The sequence below is a fragment of the Schistocerca americana genome, chromosome 7 (genome assembly GCF_021461395.2).
Source record: "Schistocerca americana isolate TAMUIC-IGC-003095 chromosome 7, iqSchAmer2.1, whole genome shotgun sequence".
In the NCBI taxonomy this organism is placed as follows: Eukaryota; Metazoa; Arthropoda; class Insecta; order Orthoptera; family Acrididae; genus Schistocerca; species Schistocerca americana.
Window position 1 is genome coordinate 230,863,242 of NC_060125.1, and position 19,334 is coordinate 230,882,575.

Consider the following 19,334-nt stretch of genomic DNA (forward strand, 5'->3'; position numbering starts at 1 on the left):
TTTCCTCTCACAGTACCGCTACGATATCTTGTATCGGTCCACTGTTAAGCACGGAAACGCCGATGCGTTGTCCCGTTTGCCTGTTGCTGAGGATAGAGCATTCGATTCCTCCAAACTTTCTTGCATGTTCATTGATTCGGAAACCGATGACATGGTCAAATCGTTTCCGATTGATTTTCGTCGTGTAGCTACAGCCACAGCTGCAGACCCTGTCCTTGCTACCGTTCTGCATTTTGTTGCTACGCAATGGCCCTTCTCAAAGTCATGGATCGAGGATCCGTTGATTGACCGATTTTTTGCTCACAAGGAGAGACTTTTTGTACGACGTGGCGTTTTCCTGTTGCGTTCTGATAATGATCAGTCCAGGGTTGTGGTCCCACGTTCGTTACAGTCCTCTGTCTTAAAGCTTCTCCACCAAGGACATTGGGGTATAGTGAGAACGAAACAACTTGCTCATCAGCACTGTACTTGGTTCGCAATCGATGCTGCGATTACGACTATGTGCTCTTCTTGCATGGTGTGTGCCGAACAACAATCCGCACTGCCGCGTAAATTCTTTGCATGGCCAAAAGCCACTTTCCCTTGGCAACGCTTACACATCGATTTTGCTGGTCCCTTTTGGAATGCTCGATGGTTGGTTGTTGTCGATTCCTTCAGTAATTTTCCTTTTTTTGTCCGGATGTCTTCCATGTCATCTGCCACAATCCAAGCGTTATCTGCTATCTTTTGCATTGAAGGTCTTCCACTGACTATTGTTTCTGACAATGGCCCGCAATTCATGTCCGCAGAATTTCAGTCATTCTGCAAGGCCAATGGTATTCAACATCTGACGTCCGCGCCGTTTTCGCCCCAGTCAAACGGTGCCACTGAACGTTTGGTCAGGACTTTCAAGTCACAGATGTTGAAGTTGAAAGAGTCGCATTCTCAGGAGGACGCGTTATTGCTCTTTTTGTCCTCGTATCGCTCTCAGGCTCAAGATGGTCGCTCACCGGCTGAGTTGCTTCACGGTCGCCCTCATCGAACCTTGATGTGTTTGCTACATCTGCCGCAACAGGTTCCTGTGCAGCAGCAGACACCTGCTTTTGCCCCAGGCGACTTTGTCTACTACCGCAACTATCGAGGTTCATGGCGTTGGCTCGCAGGGCGCATTCTTCGTTGCCTCGGCCGCACGAAGTATCTGGTTTTGGGGGCCTCTGGTGAGATGCGTCGGCATCTCAATCAGGTGCGCCTCTGTCGTCGCACGGGATCGGCCGCTCCCTGTCTGCTTTCAGCGACGGTGCCGTCCAGTCAGCGCCCTGGGGACCCATCTACTGGCTCGCCTCAGCCCCAGGTATTACCGACGCTGCCTTCCATTTTGCCCCATGGCGACGCGCCGCCGCCGCCTGTTCTCCCGCCAGCGACGCCCGCAGTGGATGCGTCGCTGCAACCGCCGGGCGCCTCCATGGGTCACGCGCCACCGATTGCTTCCCGTGACCAGTTGTCCTCCGCCATGGACCTCTTGCTCGCTCCAGACCATGTCGTCTTCGCCCGTCGGGTGCCCCGACCCGATGGAGGTCGACCCTTCGGCCCCTCCTGTCTCTCTGCGGGCGCATACACCGCATGTTGGCATGCACCCTGGACTAGGTTTTCAGGCGTTTCCTAGCTCCCCTCGGACCGAATGGCATGGTGCGGGTGGCACAGCCTCGCCTGTTGTTAGGCTCCCCACCTCGTCGCATACGCCAACATGGGGTCCTCTCCATGGCGGGCGGAAGCCTTATACCACAACCGTCCGCCGATTTGTGGGGGAGGAATGTGGTGTCACCACCAGACACCACACTTGCTAGGTGGTAGCCTTTAAATCGGCCGCGGTCCGTTAGTATACGTCGGACCCGCGTGTCGCCACTGTCAGTGATTGCAGACCGAGCGCCGCCACACGGCAGGTCTAGAGAGACTTACTAGCACTCGCCCCAGTTGTACAGCCGACTTTGCTAGCGATGGTTTACTGACAAATTACGCTCTCATTTGCCGAGACGATAGTTAGCATAGCCTTCAGCTACGTCATTTGCTACGACCTAGCAAGGCACCATTATCATTTGCTATTTATCTTGTGATGCATGTACCGTCAGACTGATGTTCACCAATTATGGATTAAAGTTAAGTATTCCAGAAGCTACGTACTTTTTTTACTAGACTCAACTCCTTTAACTATTCCAGACCTCACGCCAGCCTGTGTGAGCTCAATCGCGTGCCTTTCAGCTTCCTGTCCTAGTGGCTTGGCTGTCTTGCCAAGTCACAACACAAAGAATACATCAAGGCCACAAAGCAGAAGACAATTTTGAACCTTATCTTTCAAAATAACATCTGTTGTACTCACACTATTATCAGATGTACAGAATCCAGCTTGGAAACATAAAAACTGATGTTATAATTGTTCAAGTACCAGAGAAAATGCAACCTGCTCACACACATCAGACACTAAACAGAGTCTTTGAAGGAACCTAAATGGATCATTTTGTGTCCAAGTCTATGTCAAAATAGGAGGGATTTGGAGCAATTGGAAGATGAAGTCTCACTTCACATTCAGAACACATATTAACAAATGAGAATGTGAGTTTATACTTATTCACTACACAAAACAAAAAATTATTTCATTACATGAGAAGACTTATACTGACAGGTTAACTACTACAAATGAGTGTCATTGTTCACAGCCCATAAGAACAAATTACTGTTATTCTCTATACATGTGACAAAAATGATGACAGAATAGTAGAAATAATGGAGAACAATAACTTTCCCCTGTTTTTAAATGTCAACAAAATCAAAAAGACTGTCTTTGGTACTATAAAATCCTCACAAAACGCAAGTAACGTTGCCTCCCTAAAACTGCAGCAAGATAAGTTGGCTCATCATACATGAAGCTTATGATGTGATCTGCAAACAAGAATAAAATATCTACAGACTCGCCTGTGTTAAATTTTTTTACTTGAACATGGAAAAAATTATGCTGACAAATTATGTTATGAATGTGGACCAACTGTATGTTACAGTACCTTTTCTGATTTTGCTTCAGTCATACAATATAGAGGTAGAAAGTGTAATCTATTGTCTCCAATAACATGGGCTGAATAGGGTTAGTGCAGTAATCTCCCACTGCACACCACTGTGATCGTTTTGCGCGCTGAGTTGGCTATGTTTGTAAATGCTATATCGTGTGCTTTGTTGCTGATTTACAGATATTTTGAGTTATGTATGTGCAATTCTGCAATGGTACAGATTATTGGTGGAGCTGGATTATAAATTAAACCAAAATACCTGGTTGCCAAGCAAATATTTCGATCAAAATTAACAGTTGGCTCTGCCGTCTCCTAAACTGTACTGACAACACCTTCCTATTTTGTGCTGGGTTGCATATCAGGTGCTTTTTCAAGCTCCTGAAAGGTATAGAAAATTTTAACAAATGGAAGAAAGTTATCCCAGGAGAGGACAAGGAGCTAACAAGAAACTCATACATTTGAGACACTCACTCTGCTGAAAATTTGATATTAAGAACAGACAAATTCATTATTGATAGAAAGGAAGTAGAATTGCCCAGAATTAACTGTCACTTGAAACCAATTTCAGTTCCTCAAATTGTCCTGAATTTTCCCAAGTATTTGTCTACCCCATTAAAGCTAAGAAAATCTCCCATGAAGAGGAAAGCTGATTGCAAAATTGTGAATAAAGCACCCATTAAATGTTTATGAATTTGTGAAAGTGATACCACTTCTGGTTTCAGCAGCACCCAGTTGTTTGGTAAGTCTGCATAAGTTGATCTGCTTGATGAAGTAACTGTATTGAAACTACAAACAAACAAAAAATTAAAAACTAACTTGGCTAGGGGAAACAATAAACTCAAGTCAGACAAGGCTAGAGTAATTGTGCTGCAGACAGAAGTATGTAGACTAAAGAAATGTAAATGTAGTGAAAGCTTATCTAGTAAGTAAAAAAATACTTGCAGATACTATCTTACAGAAGTGCCAGAGGAAGGATATAAAAGGAGTGAGATAAAATAGTGAATTTCTTTTAGAGTTTTTATTATACATTGAATCTCCTAAGGGTTATAGGTACCTCTTCCTTCAGATGTGCATTTGAGGAGACTCTTAAAAGGTTGAAATGCACATACGGTGTTTACAAGACAGCCATAGATGTTCTAAGGAGAATTTTAGAGAAGAGACTTATAAAAACAGAAAATCATGGGTAATTATCTTTGATAATCATGCCCTTGTTTTCATGTTTTTAACTCTGTGTTAATGTTGGGTACAACCAGTTGTAGTCTATGCCAACAGAAATGCAACTCCTGAGAACTGTTAGAAAAAGTTTTAATTCACATTATAATACAACTGGAGCAGGTAGATTGCAGAATTTATATGTGGTGGCAGTCAATCTAACAAACAAGCCCGGAAACATTTGCAAATATCAGGAAAGAAGGGGAATACTAAATGCTATCTTCAAAATCCTGTCGATGGAAATAGAAAAGTTTGAGCTTTTTCAGGTGCAGTACATATTTTGAAATACATACGTAACCACTTTCATGATAAATGTACTGTGCTGTTTGGTACTGACATCATGAGGTAAGGATTTCATGAATGTGTTTATAAAGTTGACAGTTAAGAACAGTTTGCTGGTGTAAAGGCATGTAGTAAATTGACATACACACACATCCACCTGACCTCCTTTCAGCAAATGGTATTTGCCTTCCTTTCCTGTTATTTAATACCAGAATGGCAAAAGCTTTACTTTTTTATTTTTATTTTATTTTTTATGGACTGAAAGTGGCATTGTGGGATTTGAGGATAGTGATCCAACTGAAAAATTTACTCAGTATTATAAGCAATGTTCCCAATGCTCCAAATTCAAAAACAACATAAGGTGGTATGAGAAAAGATTCAGATCACCATAAAATTCTGCAGCAAATTTTTCATATTCTGGCCGATCCAGACAGTAATTTTGCTTCAAACAGAACACTGGAACTGCTCACAGTAACAGTACAGAGCACATTAGAAATATCTGAATATTTGTGGAATAAAAGATTCAGACACATATTGACTGCGAATTTCACCCAGGATCCCCTAGAGTGACATTTTGGTATTATTTGATCAGTGGCCTGCCATGACCACCCTTCACCAGTAAACTTTCTACATTTACATATGCTCCAGCCAATACATGTGCCTGTCAAGAAAGTTTTATCGTAGGGAGGAAATTGTGAATGAGGGATAGAACCCGCTCTTACATCCTATGTCAGTCAGGTATGAATCTTGGCAAAGAAGACTAAAAAGGAATGTACTGACATAAAAAAATCTGTACTACGGAGTATAGAGGAAAAACTGATTGTCATGCCATTGAAAATCATTCTAAGTGGAAAGCCAATAAGTCCTCAAACAGTGTTACTGATACGGCAAAAAATAAATAAATAAATGTATAGTACACAACACAGCAGGTTATGTTGTACTTCAGGCCTCAAAAATCACTAAATGTTGTGCCAAAGAATTCTTCAATAGAAAATTGTCCTGTTTCACTTTTCAGTAACTCGAAGGACTATGGTACTCATCAAGGACAAAGTTATTTACGTTACCCTTCAGAAGCATTGTTAAATGTCTTCCTACAGGCAGAATAAACCTTAAGTACTAATCTTTCTTCCCCATCTGCTTTCTGGGGTGACTTGTTCTGTGACTGTTTGGAAAGCATTGCAAAAATACAAATGAAGACTTGTTCTATGATTGTTTGGAAAGCACTGCAAAAATACAAATGAAGACTTCTGGCTTGGCTTGTAGTGCAGAGCATGCCTTGGAGACTGTACACAAACTAATTTCTTACTACATGAAATGTCAGTTCTGCTTCAAAATGAAAGAACTCAGCAAGGAACTTGAGGGACAAAAAGTAAATCAAAAAGGAAACTTTCCAAAGTGTCCAGCAGTTTAAGGTGAGAAAATATGTAGAAAACATTTTTAATTTTTTATTTTAGTGTGTAGTAATTTTTATTCGTGGCCTAGTTTTGCTCTATGGTCCGGTAGACCCATGAGAATTTTCATCTTTTCCACTGTACACACACTCTATTATGCCACTTTTGGCCAAGCAGCATTTATTTTAAGAGTACTCTTGTTGTGCCTTGTGAGCTATAGGTGCTGATACATTTTTGGTTGACTAGTGGCCAAGAAAATCTAAACCCTGACAAAAAGGCTGGAGAGTAATAGTTGAAAACACAACACTGGGAGAGAATCAAAGATCGACAATGTTCTGCAATATATATTACAGAATTGAAAACTTTTCATAAGAAATGACTTGTATTATTATAGCTCTAGATTATTCACAGCATTACTAAAAGCGAATTGTTATATTTAGCAGTAGATTTCACAATCATTATTTAGTTGGTCAGCCTTAGAAATACAAAGTGATGTTGTAAGAATAAATATTAGTATTGCCGTATAACATCCAGCGATTCCTTTTTTTTCCCTTGCTACTTTAATACAGTGACAACACAAAAATTAATTATTATGTGCAAAATCATGCAGTTTATGCATTGCCGAGTTCTCATATTTCCATGTCTGAACAATTAAAAAAATCAATTATCATTATTGAGCCAGGGCCTAGTCTAGATAAATATGATCCCACAGCGCACATAAGAATGGTGACTCTATAACACGTAAAACAGAGGTACAAATGCATGGGAGAGTAGTGCTAAACTGGAGCTAGTGCCGCCAAGCGGCGAAAAGTGTGTACTCGACTAAGTGGTCACACTTTCTACCTTCTATACACTATGCTTCAGTTATTCTACACAAGTTGCTACTAATGAAATCACTTTGTCCAATTGTTATGCTTCAAGAGTAGCATACTTACACCCACAAGTATATACACACTTTTTTATAGGAGGTATGAAAAACTTTGTTTCAAGCATGTAACATATTCTATGCCTAAAAAAATAGTATCCATAGAATCCTGCATTGATAACCTGTTTACAATACCTGAGAAGGAAAGTTGCTACTCGCCATATTGCGGAGATGCTGAGTCGCGATAGGCACAATAAAAAGATTCATACAATCATAGCTTTCGGCCATTAAGGCCGTTGTCAGCAGTAGACACACATAAACACACGCACACACACACTCACGCAATTGCAACTAGCACACACGTCTGCAGCCTCAAAGAGCTGAAACTGCACTGCCATTGTTACATTCCATCCTGGATTTTCCACTGTTTCATTTTAACCTGTTTACAACATATTTAAATACTTCTTGGTATTATACATTCCCATTAAAAAGCTGTATTACCAAGCAAATGATCCAAATTATATAAAATTATTATGCTGCTTTCAAAGAGCATGTTAATAAAACCAAAAATCAACATCATTTTGTCCTCTCATTCTGTCAACACTTCTGAAAACAAGTGTGACTAAGATTGAACAAAACATTCATACATATTTTAATGAATTACTTCTACATAATTAAAACAACAAAATGCTTCATCTATTTACTATATGCAATGTTACATAAACATTAATGTTTTAACAAGTTCATATTTTTTGTTTATTATGTACAAAACTGTATACACATAAAATATTTATAAGTCTCTGTGAATAATTAAATACAAAAATTGAGAAAGTAAAATACTTTGATATTTACAGTCTATGTACACCCAAAACACAATTTACTCAAAACAATCTATCCGCACTAGCGAAAATCAGAAATTCACAAGAACTTGTTGCACATTTCCTCTATAAATATTTATGTACAATATCACAAAATTAGAAACAATTTTATCTGTTCAATGGAATAAATAAGATGCAGTTACTACCCTGCCATAATGAGCAAGACTGTTTAATTACACTATTAAATTAGTTGCTCATGATGCTTCAAAATAAATAAAATTTATGATATACTCTTGCAGTATGTTGATGCCTGTAAATTTGTCTCCTTTGAAAGATACCATGATGGAATAAATTAAAAACAAACACTAGCACAAAGTATAAAAACGGGCAATTCACACAATAACAGGATAATATTCTGAAGCACATAAACATGTGTCTGAACAGATACCTTGAAGAAAAGATTCACAATCAAAATCCATATATTACAGACATCACAGAAATTTTCATTGCAGGTACCACACTGTACCACTTCTCTTTATCATAGTGTTCATCAACAGGGGAATTGTATTCAACTTCAGAAGAATGACACAATGTACACAACACTTCAAAAGATGCAAGCTGCATTATTGTCTTTCACTGTGGTTTACAGCATCTGAATTACCAGTTGTAGCCAACATACTATCTGTTGTCCATCCAGCTTGTGTAAAAATAGAACCTTGTACTATTCCAGAACTTAAGGTTGACACACTATTTAAATTGAGATGTGGAAGTGTACTGTTCAACTTTAAACTCACTGGTGACCCAGGTTCACTCCCGGTCTCAGTAGATTTACATATCTGAGGTGAAGTATACACTGGGACAGGGGGTGAACTCAAATACTGTGTATCTGGGGACTGAGGTAATACATTGGACTGGATTACATCAGATATCACAGGAGATTCACAAGGCACATGCCAGCTTGAAACACTGCTCACAGAAGAAGTTGCTTGGCACACTGTTGAAGATGGCACATAATTATCATCACGACTTGCACAAGGTACAGAAAGGATTTGTCCACGTGCATCACTGTATGTTGGAGGTGATCCTGAATAATTTAGTGCAGGTGTAGCAGTTTCAGGAAGTCTCAGAACAGGTGTTGGTATACTTCCAAACTGTCCTGGAACTATTGGTATTGTTTCTCCAGTTTTACCCTTCACATACAGTTTCCCTCCTTCGATCTTAAATATACACTGCCCAGAAGACCTATCCCGTGAAACACTGACTGGCACAATGGTTGGCGGATTCAAATCTTGATGTATATTCACACCTGAACTACTGGAGGCAACTATCCCATTTAATAAGGAAGATGGCATTGGCTCACAGTTTACCACATTACTATGTAGTCCCAATGTATTCACTACCGACTTTGTTTGTACATCAGGATAAATTATGATATGCTTTTCTGCACTACTAACATTTGGCACTTCTTTGTGACAGGTTTGGTACGTTTCTGGAGTCACTTCGAGATTAGTGGAACAAGAATTTTTTATATCACCAAAGCCACTTTCCTCATCTGATAGACTGATTACTTCCACACCATTTCTTTGGTCCTGATTTAATGCACTCGGTGAGGTTTTATTTAAGGCGCTCTTGATCTTGCTACTAAGATTACTGACACTCAGTGTAGTCTGTTCTAAATCTCCAAGCTTTCTTTCTTCAACACTGCTGGAAGCTTGGTCTATTGTCCTAAGATCTGGAGTGCTGCACTGTCTCTCTAATTTAACACTTATATTTTCTGAACCTGAACTACACAACTGCTGATCTTCACATGCACTGAAAGAGTGAGTTTGGAACTTTCCACTTCCCTTGTTTTTGTTTGGATCAGAGTTTTTATTCTGCACACTTTCATCATTTTGTCCAGTTTCTGGCATCATCTGATCATCTGACAGGTAATCTGCAAAGAAATAGAAATGCTGTTAATTGTCTTTATATATTTAACATAAATTGTACCTTAAAATTTCAAGGTACTAACCATCCAGATCACTGTCACTACTGGCAATGTCAATAACTGCATCATTTCTATCTGTTTTATCTGTTGAGCCTTCAGTATTGCTGATATGAAAGAAAAAGAGAACTTTAATAAATCTGAAGACAGAGAATTTGTATAAACTTGCTAACATGGCTCTTAAATCTGTACTTCACATATAAATAATCATTGAAATTTTCCAAAATAAAATAATTTAGATTAAGCCACTGAGTAAATATGCAGCAAGAAATGCTGTTGTCTTAATCGAGAACAGAAACTTTTCAGATCCCCTTCATTTTCCACATAAATGAAGACACTGAAGATTGTAAAAGCATCTTAGTTTCATGACAAGAATTTTAAAACCTCATTGTAGTTGATGAAGTATGATACCAGATGAACAACTGATCACCAATGACCTCAGAACTCAAACAGAAAACAATGAATCAAAATGGGTACTTAAGCAGGGACTTAATATCTACAAAGTAAAAATAATATAGATTCAATCCATTTAAAGATGATATTTCACTTATTGTTATTTGATACATGTCAATATGATTAAGTAAATATTAATATAATGGAAGGAAACATTCCACGTGGGAAAAATTATATATAAAAACAAAGATGAGGTGACTTACCGAACAAAAGCGCTGGCAGGTCGATAGACACACAAACAAACACAAACATACACACAAAATTCAAGCTTTCGCAACAAACTGTTGCCTCATCAGGAAAGAGGGAAGGAGAGGGGAAGACGAAAGGAAGTGGGTTTTAAAGGAGAGGGTAAGGAGTCATTCCAATCCCGGGAGCGGAAAGACTTACCTTAGGGGGAAAAAAGGACAGGTATACACTCGCACACACGCACATATCCATCCACACATACAGACACAAGCAGACATATTTTGGTCTTTAAATATGTCTGCTTGTGTCTGTATGTGTGGATGGATATGTGCGTGTGTGCGAGTGTATACCTGTCCTTTTTTCCCCCTAAGGTAAGTCTTTCCGCTCCCGGGATTGGAATGACTCCTTACCCTCTCCTTTAAAACCCACTTCCTTTCGTCTTCCCCTCTCCTTCCCTCTTTCCTGATGAGGCAACAGTTTGTTGCGAAAGCTTGAATTTTGTGTGTATGTTTGTGTTTGTTTGTGTGTCTATCGACCTGCCAGCGCTTTTGTTCGGTAAGTCACCTCATCTTTGTTTTTATATATAAGTAAATATTAAGCTAGTGGTACAAAATAAACAGCAGCCATTTAGTGTAACTGAAGCAGAAGCAACATTATTCAAAGCAGTGGTTTTCCTGCCAATTTACTACGTTGATTTAGCAAGTGTAAGCACAAACAGTGTCAGCAATTCAGTGTTGCTTTATTGTTAAAACAGTCAACAGCTGCTTCTCTTTGTTAATGTATACTGTGATACATTCACAGGGTGTCCAGCGACTGATAATTTTCACATTAAAGGTTCTTTACCGGTTTCTCAAGACAATTTTTTTTCATGTCACCTTTTCCTTGAATCTGAGACTAAAACATCATTTTTCAAAACATTATATTGATAATTATTATAACATTAAGTTATTTCTTTAGTAGTATAAATTACAAATAAAAAACTAAAATACTTTTAAAATATTAAATGCTGTATATTGATTTAAAGGCGATAAAAATGAACAAATCATTTCTTTAAATTTTCTATCTCTGCTGAAATCTTTGAGGCTTCACTCATTTTGAATTCTTTGATTTCATCTTCTTTCGTGTGTTCAATAATCATTCCTCCTCCTCTCTTTCACTTTCCTTCATCTTAATGTTTCATACTGGCTTCGTACAAACAACGTGCATTGCAAAAACAGTATATAAGACTTGAAACTGTCAACTCCATTTGCATCCTGCACTGCGTCATATAAGTATCTTTGAAAAATAAGACATTTTTCTGTCTGATTTTCAACTATAATTTTGAAGTTTGATGAAAGGCCTACATTAAAAAAAGGGGTGGAGGGGGGGAGGTGAATAGACTAATTACTTAATACTGATAATTTTGTAAATGCTGCAAAATGAGACATGATTATAAATGTCTAAAATTTCATTAGTCTCTTCCTGTTTGAATAATTGTTTTACGACCACCTTCATTTAATTTTATTACTACTCAAGGTTATTACTGCCACTCCGCTCATCAAAATGGCCAAGTTTTCATTACTACTCAAGGTTATTATTGCCACTCCACTCACCAAAATGGCCAAGTAAGCATTCACAAGCTACAGATCTATCGACAAAAAATTACAAATTACCCCACGGCAAAATCGACGGCTAGCTTTAACTTCTTCATTTATGTCAGTCTGTCACCGTTGAGCAGTTGTTCAGCTACACAGACCTGTTCAATGCTTATCAGTACAAGTCATTACTCTTTGTGACTATGATATTCTGTTTTCGACTGCTGCCAACTACAGTGATCTAACAGTTGATACAATAAGTGTTACTACAGGCTTAACGTAATTACTTCTGTGTATTTCTACAACCGTGGCTGATCTGTACTTTAACCCAGAATTCAAAGCAATGAATTCTCCTGTCTCTCCCCACCTCTGACACATCAGGTTCCTCAGATTCCCGCCTCATGTGACAGCTCAACAAATATAAAAGTTACGAATCACTGTGTAAACATTGGCTCACCAACAGGTAGTATGTGCATAACGTGTAGACCCCCTTTGAATATTTGAATGCTATTTGAAATATGAGAGACAGTTGAAACCGATAATATATCAATATGTATACGTACCAAAATTTTTTTAAAATGTCAAAGTATTTAAATAAAATTCAGGTTTTTTGTGGTTTTTTCCATTTTGAAAATTCTTGGCCTTTTTCAGGTTTTCAAGATTTCAAGGTTGCTGGACACACTGATTCACTAACCATATTTCACTTTATGATGGTCTCTATGGAATATGTGAATGAATCTTTGTTTAAATCAACTCTTTTTTTTAATCATTAACTGACATCCAAATTATTCTGACAGAGAAGTGTAGGAACATGTTTAAAAAAGTTCTGCATTAAAGATTGCACTCTTACATACTAGATTAATTTTATTGTATTGGTGAACAGGCTTAAAAAATTAAAACAAAAAGTGATGCAGGACCAGAGACTATTAATGAGAGTCTTGGGAGGGATGTTCAGGCCTAGAGCTTCTTCTAAGCCTAATATTGAACTAAGTAAAAAATTGAAGAAAGAACAGCCTGAATGGCATTTATCCTGAGGACTTCAAAAACATTTGTGAATGCATTACAAAATATTTCAAAGAAACCAACGTATACACCAGTTTACAGCATCAGTGTGACATAAATCTTTCTGTTTGGTGCAATAATATTTCATATTAGTTTCTTGAGGTCATCTTATTGTTATATTTCCTTAAATGATCTTTTCTGAACACAGGCTCATGGAACATTGTGTACACGTTTAAGTTTATTTGGTTCTACTTGTTTAACTAGCTCCGAGTAATCAAATCCATCTTCTCACAAACTGTTAGATGCTCTATTAAGATTATGAATATTCAGAAATTTATGCATTTTTATTTATTTGTTATTTACCATATCTGAAAGAAGATTCCTGGTAACATCCATCATTCTAATGCTAAGGTGCAAACAAAATACTCCAGTAATACATAAAAAATAATAGATGACACTATAAGTCACATGATAATCCCTTGCATTATCACTCTATAAATAGATTAAAAGCTCCAATGTCAAAGAAGTAATGTCATTAATGAATCCAAAATATGAAAACACACAATTTAATAGATATTTAAAGAAATGGAAGAGAAACGATTTACTGGCAACAAATGGGTACTAAAGTATTAAACAACGTTCTTTGATGAGTCACTTATGAGAAGGCGACCTTTCATTAAATGATTCTGTCAGTGCTTTGCCAGTTACTTACCGTGATAAAAACAATGGGACTTTGCAAATATTTTCTTTATTATCAGCATCTTCACTTTCAGTTATCTCCACAACAGGTGGAGTGTCATTCACCTCCCACACTTTTTTCAATTCACTGACTATATTTTCTACATCTTCTTTGTATGACATGCCTAGAAATAAAATAATACACCTAAAAATCTGCAGTCACAAAACAAGATAACAGACATTTTTACAAGAAAGTGATGACAGACCAGCTGAATTATTCTTTGTTCCACATTTTATAAGCTACATAGTTAATGATATGAAGGAACACAATTAGTCACTGAGTACTGAGTGGAAGTAGTTATTTATGACAGTGGACATCTGGTTGTACAAGGTCTGTTCAAAAAACTAACAAATGTTTTTTTTTCATGGACATTTTTAGCATTCTAATAACATCCTGCTAACAGCATTGTTCGACGCAAAATATATGTTCTGCTACAGTCATGCAGATGAAGAGACAGAAAAGTAAAAGGAATTATTCAGTACATTGAGGGAAACAAAAATTTTATTGTGGTGGGTAGGGACCGTAAAATGTATAATCTATTTTGGGCAACATTCACTTCTACTTTTTGTGACATTTGCATCTTTTTCTGTTGAAAGTGGCATATTTATTTATTTTTTGTTTGTAAATGATTAGTCACACAAATTTAAAAGTGAAGACAAACAAAGCATTGGTTCTTCGTTTTTCTTCTGAAATGGCTCATGTTTTCTGCATGTGGCTGTATTTGAGCTTTCAAAAATTATTGTTTTGTTGAAAAGTAGCAGCATTTTGCTGCCGGTGAACTGAATACGTCTCTGACTTAAGATGTTTCTGGGCATTATTTGTCTTTGCCTGCACAAATTTGATGATTACAAAATCTGTAGACTATTAATTTCAACATTTCATAGGCATTCATACCATATGACTTTCATTTGACAACACTACAGATAGGACTGACAAGGCAGTTAGCATAAAAGTAGAACCAAACCTATGGTAACATTATTTTAACATTAGGGGAAGAATTTTGGCACAGTTGAAAAATGTTACAGATTTTGTTTTCCTATCACTATAGCAGAGTGCAGACACTATAGCTATTGTGGCAGATGGCCGTGAGTGTAAACAAACTAGAATTTTAACCAACAGGGAGGAGAGGAGTGGACCAAGGAAATGAGTCCTGCCTCCCTTTTGCAGGGCAGCAGCCTATAGCAGAACTGACACATTTTCACAGGAAAATCGATTAAATTTTCTATACTTATATGTTGAAAATAAATCTATTTCAAACTATCTCTGATAAAATAGTTCATCTGTATACAATTCTCAACGAAATGGCATTTATTATGCAGTTTCAAGTTTCCACATTTTGAGGCAGAATCACATATATATTCACATTTACTACAGGTTTTTTTCTTTGTCCCCTTTGTCCCTGACAGTAGTGAAGACAGCAGTGGCAAAAAGACAAGAAGTTATTGGGTAATACACACAATAATGAAATTATAGCAGAACACACAGCTGCTTGCCACACAGGCAAGGTGATAAACATCAGACAGGCATGTTTAAGTATATTTAAAAGTAGACTAAGCTTTCGGACAAAGTCCTACTTCAGTATCAGAAAAACACACTTACTCATAGACATGCAACTCACGGACACACAGTTACTGTCATCTCCGGGCACTGAGATCCAACTGTATTAGCACCCAGGGTGACACACTGGCCACGGGGGCATGCGTGCTTATTGTGTGTACATGAATGTGTGTGTGTGTGTGTGTGTGTGTGTGTGTGTGTGTGTGTGTTTTTCCTTCTCCCCCCGCCCCCCCCCTCCTGCTTTTGAAGAATGATTTTGTTTGACAGCTTAGTCTATTTTTAAAAGTACTTAGCGCAGTTGGATAGATAAAAGAATCTATTCAACAAGCAGCGACAGGAGCTTACAAGTATAAAGGGTACTACAGTCTGCTAGCTTTCAGAGCCATTGGCTCTGTCTTCTGGCAGAAGGGGAAGGAAGAAGGGTGAAGGAAAAGGAGTAGTGGGGGTTAGGAAAAGGGACAAAGTTCAGAAAAGATGCCAAGAGGAAAGAGGAATCTTTCCTTTTCACTCTATCCAGTAAGTCTCCCTTGAACCAGGGTGCAGGGTGACTTCTCCAAACTCTACCCCTTTTCCTAAACCTCACCTGTCCTTTTTCTTCACCCCTCTTTCTTCCCCTTCAACCCTTCTCCCAGAAGAAGGGACCACTGTCTCCAAAAGCTAGCAAACTTTATATGCGTGTTCTCCTACCATCACTTGATGAATAGATTTTTTTTTTTTTTATCTATCGCATTACTTAAATGTACCTGTCTGCCACTCAGTGCCTTCCCTGTGCGGTGAGTAGCAATGTATCATATTTTATTTTATTGTTGCTACATCCTGGATAATCCACTGGTTGACAGCATCCAAAAATGTGATCCACAGAATCAAAGAAACTTCTGGAGAAAAGAGAAGCAGCTGTATGAATATTAAGAAGCCCTAATGGAAGAAGCTAGTAGTAAGTAAAGAGGAAAGACTGACAGGTGGAAGGAATATATAGGCCTATACAGGGGAAATAAACTTGAAGACAGTATTACAGGGGGAGAATACAAAGTAGAAGAAAATGAGGTGAAATGTACGATACTGCAAGAAGCATCTGACAGATAACTGAAAGACTTAAGTCATGGAGGGAGAGGAAGGAAGCAGTTGAAGTAGACAGCATTTTCTCAGAATTATTAAGATCCTTGGGACAATCACCCATGATAAAACTATTCAATCTGGTATGCACGATACATGTGACATTTAAAATATTCTCCAGCTTCTGGAAGAATGTAATAAACATACTTCCAATGAAGGCAGTGAATTTGCTCAACCATCATTTGAATATGTCATTGTTAAAACACCCAAAGAATTACTTACAAAAGACTGGAAAGACTGTAAGAAGCTGACATATTGAAAAGTTTTGATCCCAGAGAAATGTAAGAACACATGAGCATTAGCGACATGATGATTTATCTTAGATGACAGACTGAAGAAAGGCAAAGCCACATTTATGGGAACTGTAGATTTAGAGAAAGCATTTGACAATGTTGACTTGAATACTCTCTTTGAAACTATGACAGTAGCAAGGATAATGTACTGGGAAAGTTGTCAACAAGTTGTACAAAAACCAGATTTAAGTTATAACAGTCAAAAGACATGAAAGGGAAGCAGTAACTGAGAACAAAGTAAGATAGGATTGTAACCTAGCCCCCATTAGTGCATACAGCAAGCTGTAACAGAAATGGAGGGAGAATTTGGAAAAGAAATTAAAGTTCAAGGAGAAGAAACAAATATGTTAAGACCTCCTGCCAAATTAAAACTGTGTGTCTGATTGGGACTGGAACTTTGAATGTCTGCTTGTCACAGTTAAATGCTCTACAATTCAGGCATGACTCATGATCCACCATCACATATTCATCAGTACCTCCTACTTTCTAAACGTCACAGAAATTCTCCTGCACGCCTTATGGAACTGGCAATCCTCGAAGAAAAGTTATTCCAGACAACTGGCTTGGTCACAGCCTGAGGGATTGTTTCCAGAATAAAATACTGGAAAAGCTTTATCAGCGAGAGTGTGATTTCATCAGAGATGGCACAAGGCTTGGAAGATCAGTTGGTCAGAAGGGATAATGTGCTCTAAGAGATTATAAGATGAATATCATCAAAAACAAAAACAAGTGTACTAGAACAGAATCAAATTAAACCAGATGGTGCTGAGGGAAGTAGATTAGGAAATGAGACACTGAAAGTAGTAGATGAATTTTATTATTTTGGGAAGAAAATAACTGACAATGGCATAAATAGAAAGAATATAAAATGCAGACTTCCAGCAACAAGAAAAGCTTTTATGAAAAACAGAAGTATGTTAACACTTAACATACATTTAAGTGTTAGTAAGTCTTTTCTGAAAGCATTTGTCTGGAATGTAGCATTAAACATGAAATGTGGGTAATAAACAGCACAAACCACAAGAGAATAGAAAGTTTGGAAATGTGGCACTACACAAGAATGCTGAAGGTTGGATGGGCAGATCATGTAAGTAATGAGGAGGTACTGAATAAAATTGGGGAAAAAGAAATTTGTGGCACATCCGACCAATAGAAGGGATCACTTGATAGGACACATTATGAGGCATGAAGGAATAGTTAACTGGGTAATGGAAGAAAGTATGGGGTCAAAACTATTGAGGGAGACCAAGGAATGACTACAATCAGATGGTTTAAATAAATGTGGAGTGCAGTAGCTATTCAGAAATGCAGCCAGGAAGTCTTTGTGATGTTTTTGCAACATCTGATTTACAAGAGCAACAATGCAATGTGAAATTGGGTGAATTTTTAATTTAACACCGCTAAGATGGTACTCTTAGAGTGAAAGCAGTGTGTGAATAGTTTCCCCAGTTGATCACAAAACAGTTGTGTAGCTGAGAACCGTAAGGGCCTAAAGCACACAATCATCAATTTTGAGATTATAACATTTATGCGTGCTACTGTGATCTGTCAGTCTTATGGTGAGCCTGCTTTATCTACATCTGTAGACCTACACTGAATATATATGAACATTACAAAAAGCTGTCTCGCCAATTTCTCAGGTATTCACTGCCATATGGGCCCAAAATGCAAAGCATGATTTTGTTGTTCTGCATTGCTCATCTGTCATTTAGGGTTGGGAAAATAATTTGGTATCTACATCACGTGTTATTGTGGTCTTCAGTCCAGTGACTGGTTTGATGCAGCTCTCCATGCTACTCTGTCCTGTGCAAGCCTCTTCATCTCCAAATAACTACTGCAGCCTACATCCTTCTGAATCTGCTTAGAGTATTCATCTCTTGGTCTCCCTCTATGATTTTTTACCCTCCACCCTTCCCTCCAATACTAAATTGGTGTCCTACCAACCAATCCCTTCTTCTAGTCAATTTGTGACACAAATTCCTCTTCTCCTCAATTCTATTCAATACCTCCTCGTTAGTTATGTGATCAACCCATCTAATCTTCAACATTCTTCTGTAGCACCACATTTCGAAAGCTTCTACTCTCTTCTTGTCTAAACTATTTATCGTCTATGTTTCACTTCCATACATGGCTACACTCCATACAAATACTTTCAGAAACGACTTCCTGACACTTAAATCTATACTTGATGTTAACAAATGTCTCTTCTTCAGAAATGCTTTCCTTGCCATTGCCAGTCTCTATTTTGTATCCTCTCTACTTCGACCATCATCAGATATTTTGCTCCCCAAGTAGCAAAACTCATTTACTACTTTAAGTGTCTCATTTTCTAATCTAATTCCCTCAGCATCACCCGATTTAATTCAACTACCTTCCATTATCTTCGTTTTGCTTTTGTTGAAGTTCATCTTATAGCCTCCTTTCTAGACACTGACCATTCAGTTCATCTGCTCTTCCAGGTCCTTTGCTGTCTCTCACAGAATTACAATGTCGTCGGCAAACCTCAATGTCTTTATTTTTTCTTCATGGATTTTAATTACTACTCCAAATTTTTCTTTTGTTTCCTTTACTGCTTGCTCAGTATACAGATTGAATAACATCAGGGAGAGGCTAAAACCCTATTTCACTCCCTTCCCAACCACTGCTTCCCTTTCATGCCCCTCGACTCATAACGGTTTCTGTACAAATTGTAAATAGCCTTTCGCTCCCTGTGTTTTACACCTGTCACCTTCAGAATTTCCAGTCAACATCGTCAAAAGCTTTCTCTAAGTCTACAAATGCTAGAAAAGTAGTTTTGCCTTTCCTTAATGTATGTTCTAAAATAAGTTGT

At 38.0% G+C, this 19,334-nt stretch overlaps 1 protein-coding gene across 3 annotated transcripts in view; it reads right to left on the minus strand.

Annotated features, from left to right (window-relative positions):
• Window positions 1–7,585: 7,585 nt before the first annotated feature.
• Window positions 7,586–19,334, minus strand: part of LOC124622513 — a 55,147-nt gene continuing 43,398 nt past the window's right edge. For 2 of the 3 annotated variants that reach the window (XM_047148235.1, XM_047148233.1), the window contains exons 6-8: window positions 13,515–13,665; window positions 9,615–9,694; window positions 7,586–9,536 (exon numbers count right to left, since the gene is read on the minus strand). In XM_047148235.1, coding sequence (XP_047004191.1) covers window positions 8,227–9,536; window positions 9,615–9,694; window positions 13,515–13,665 — 1,541 coding nt within the window. In that variant the 3' untranslated portion in view covers window positions 7,586–8,226. The remainder of the gene's footprint in view (window positions 9,537–9,614; window positions 9,695–13,514; window positions 13,666–19,334) is intronic. The other variant, XM_047148236.1, reaches the window with a different exon arrangement.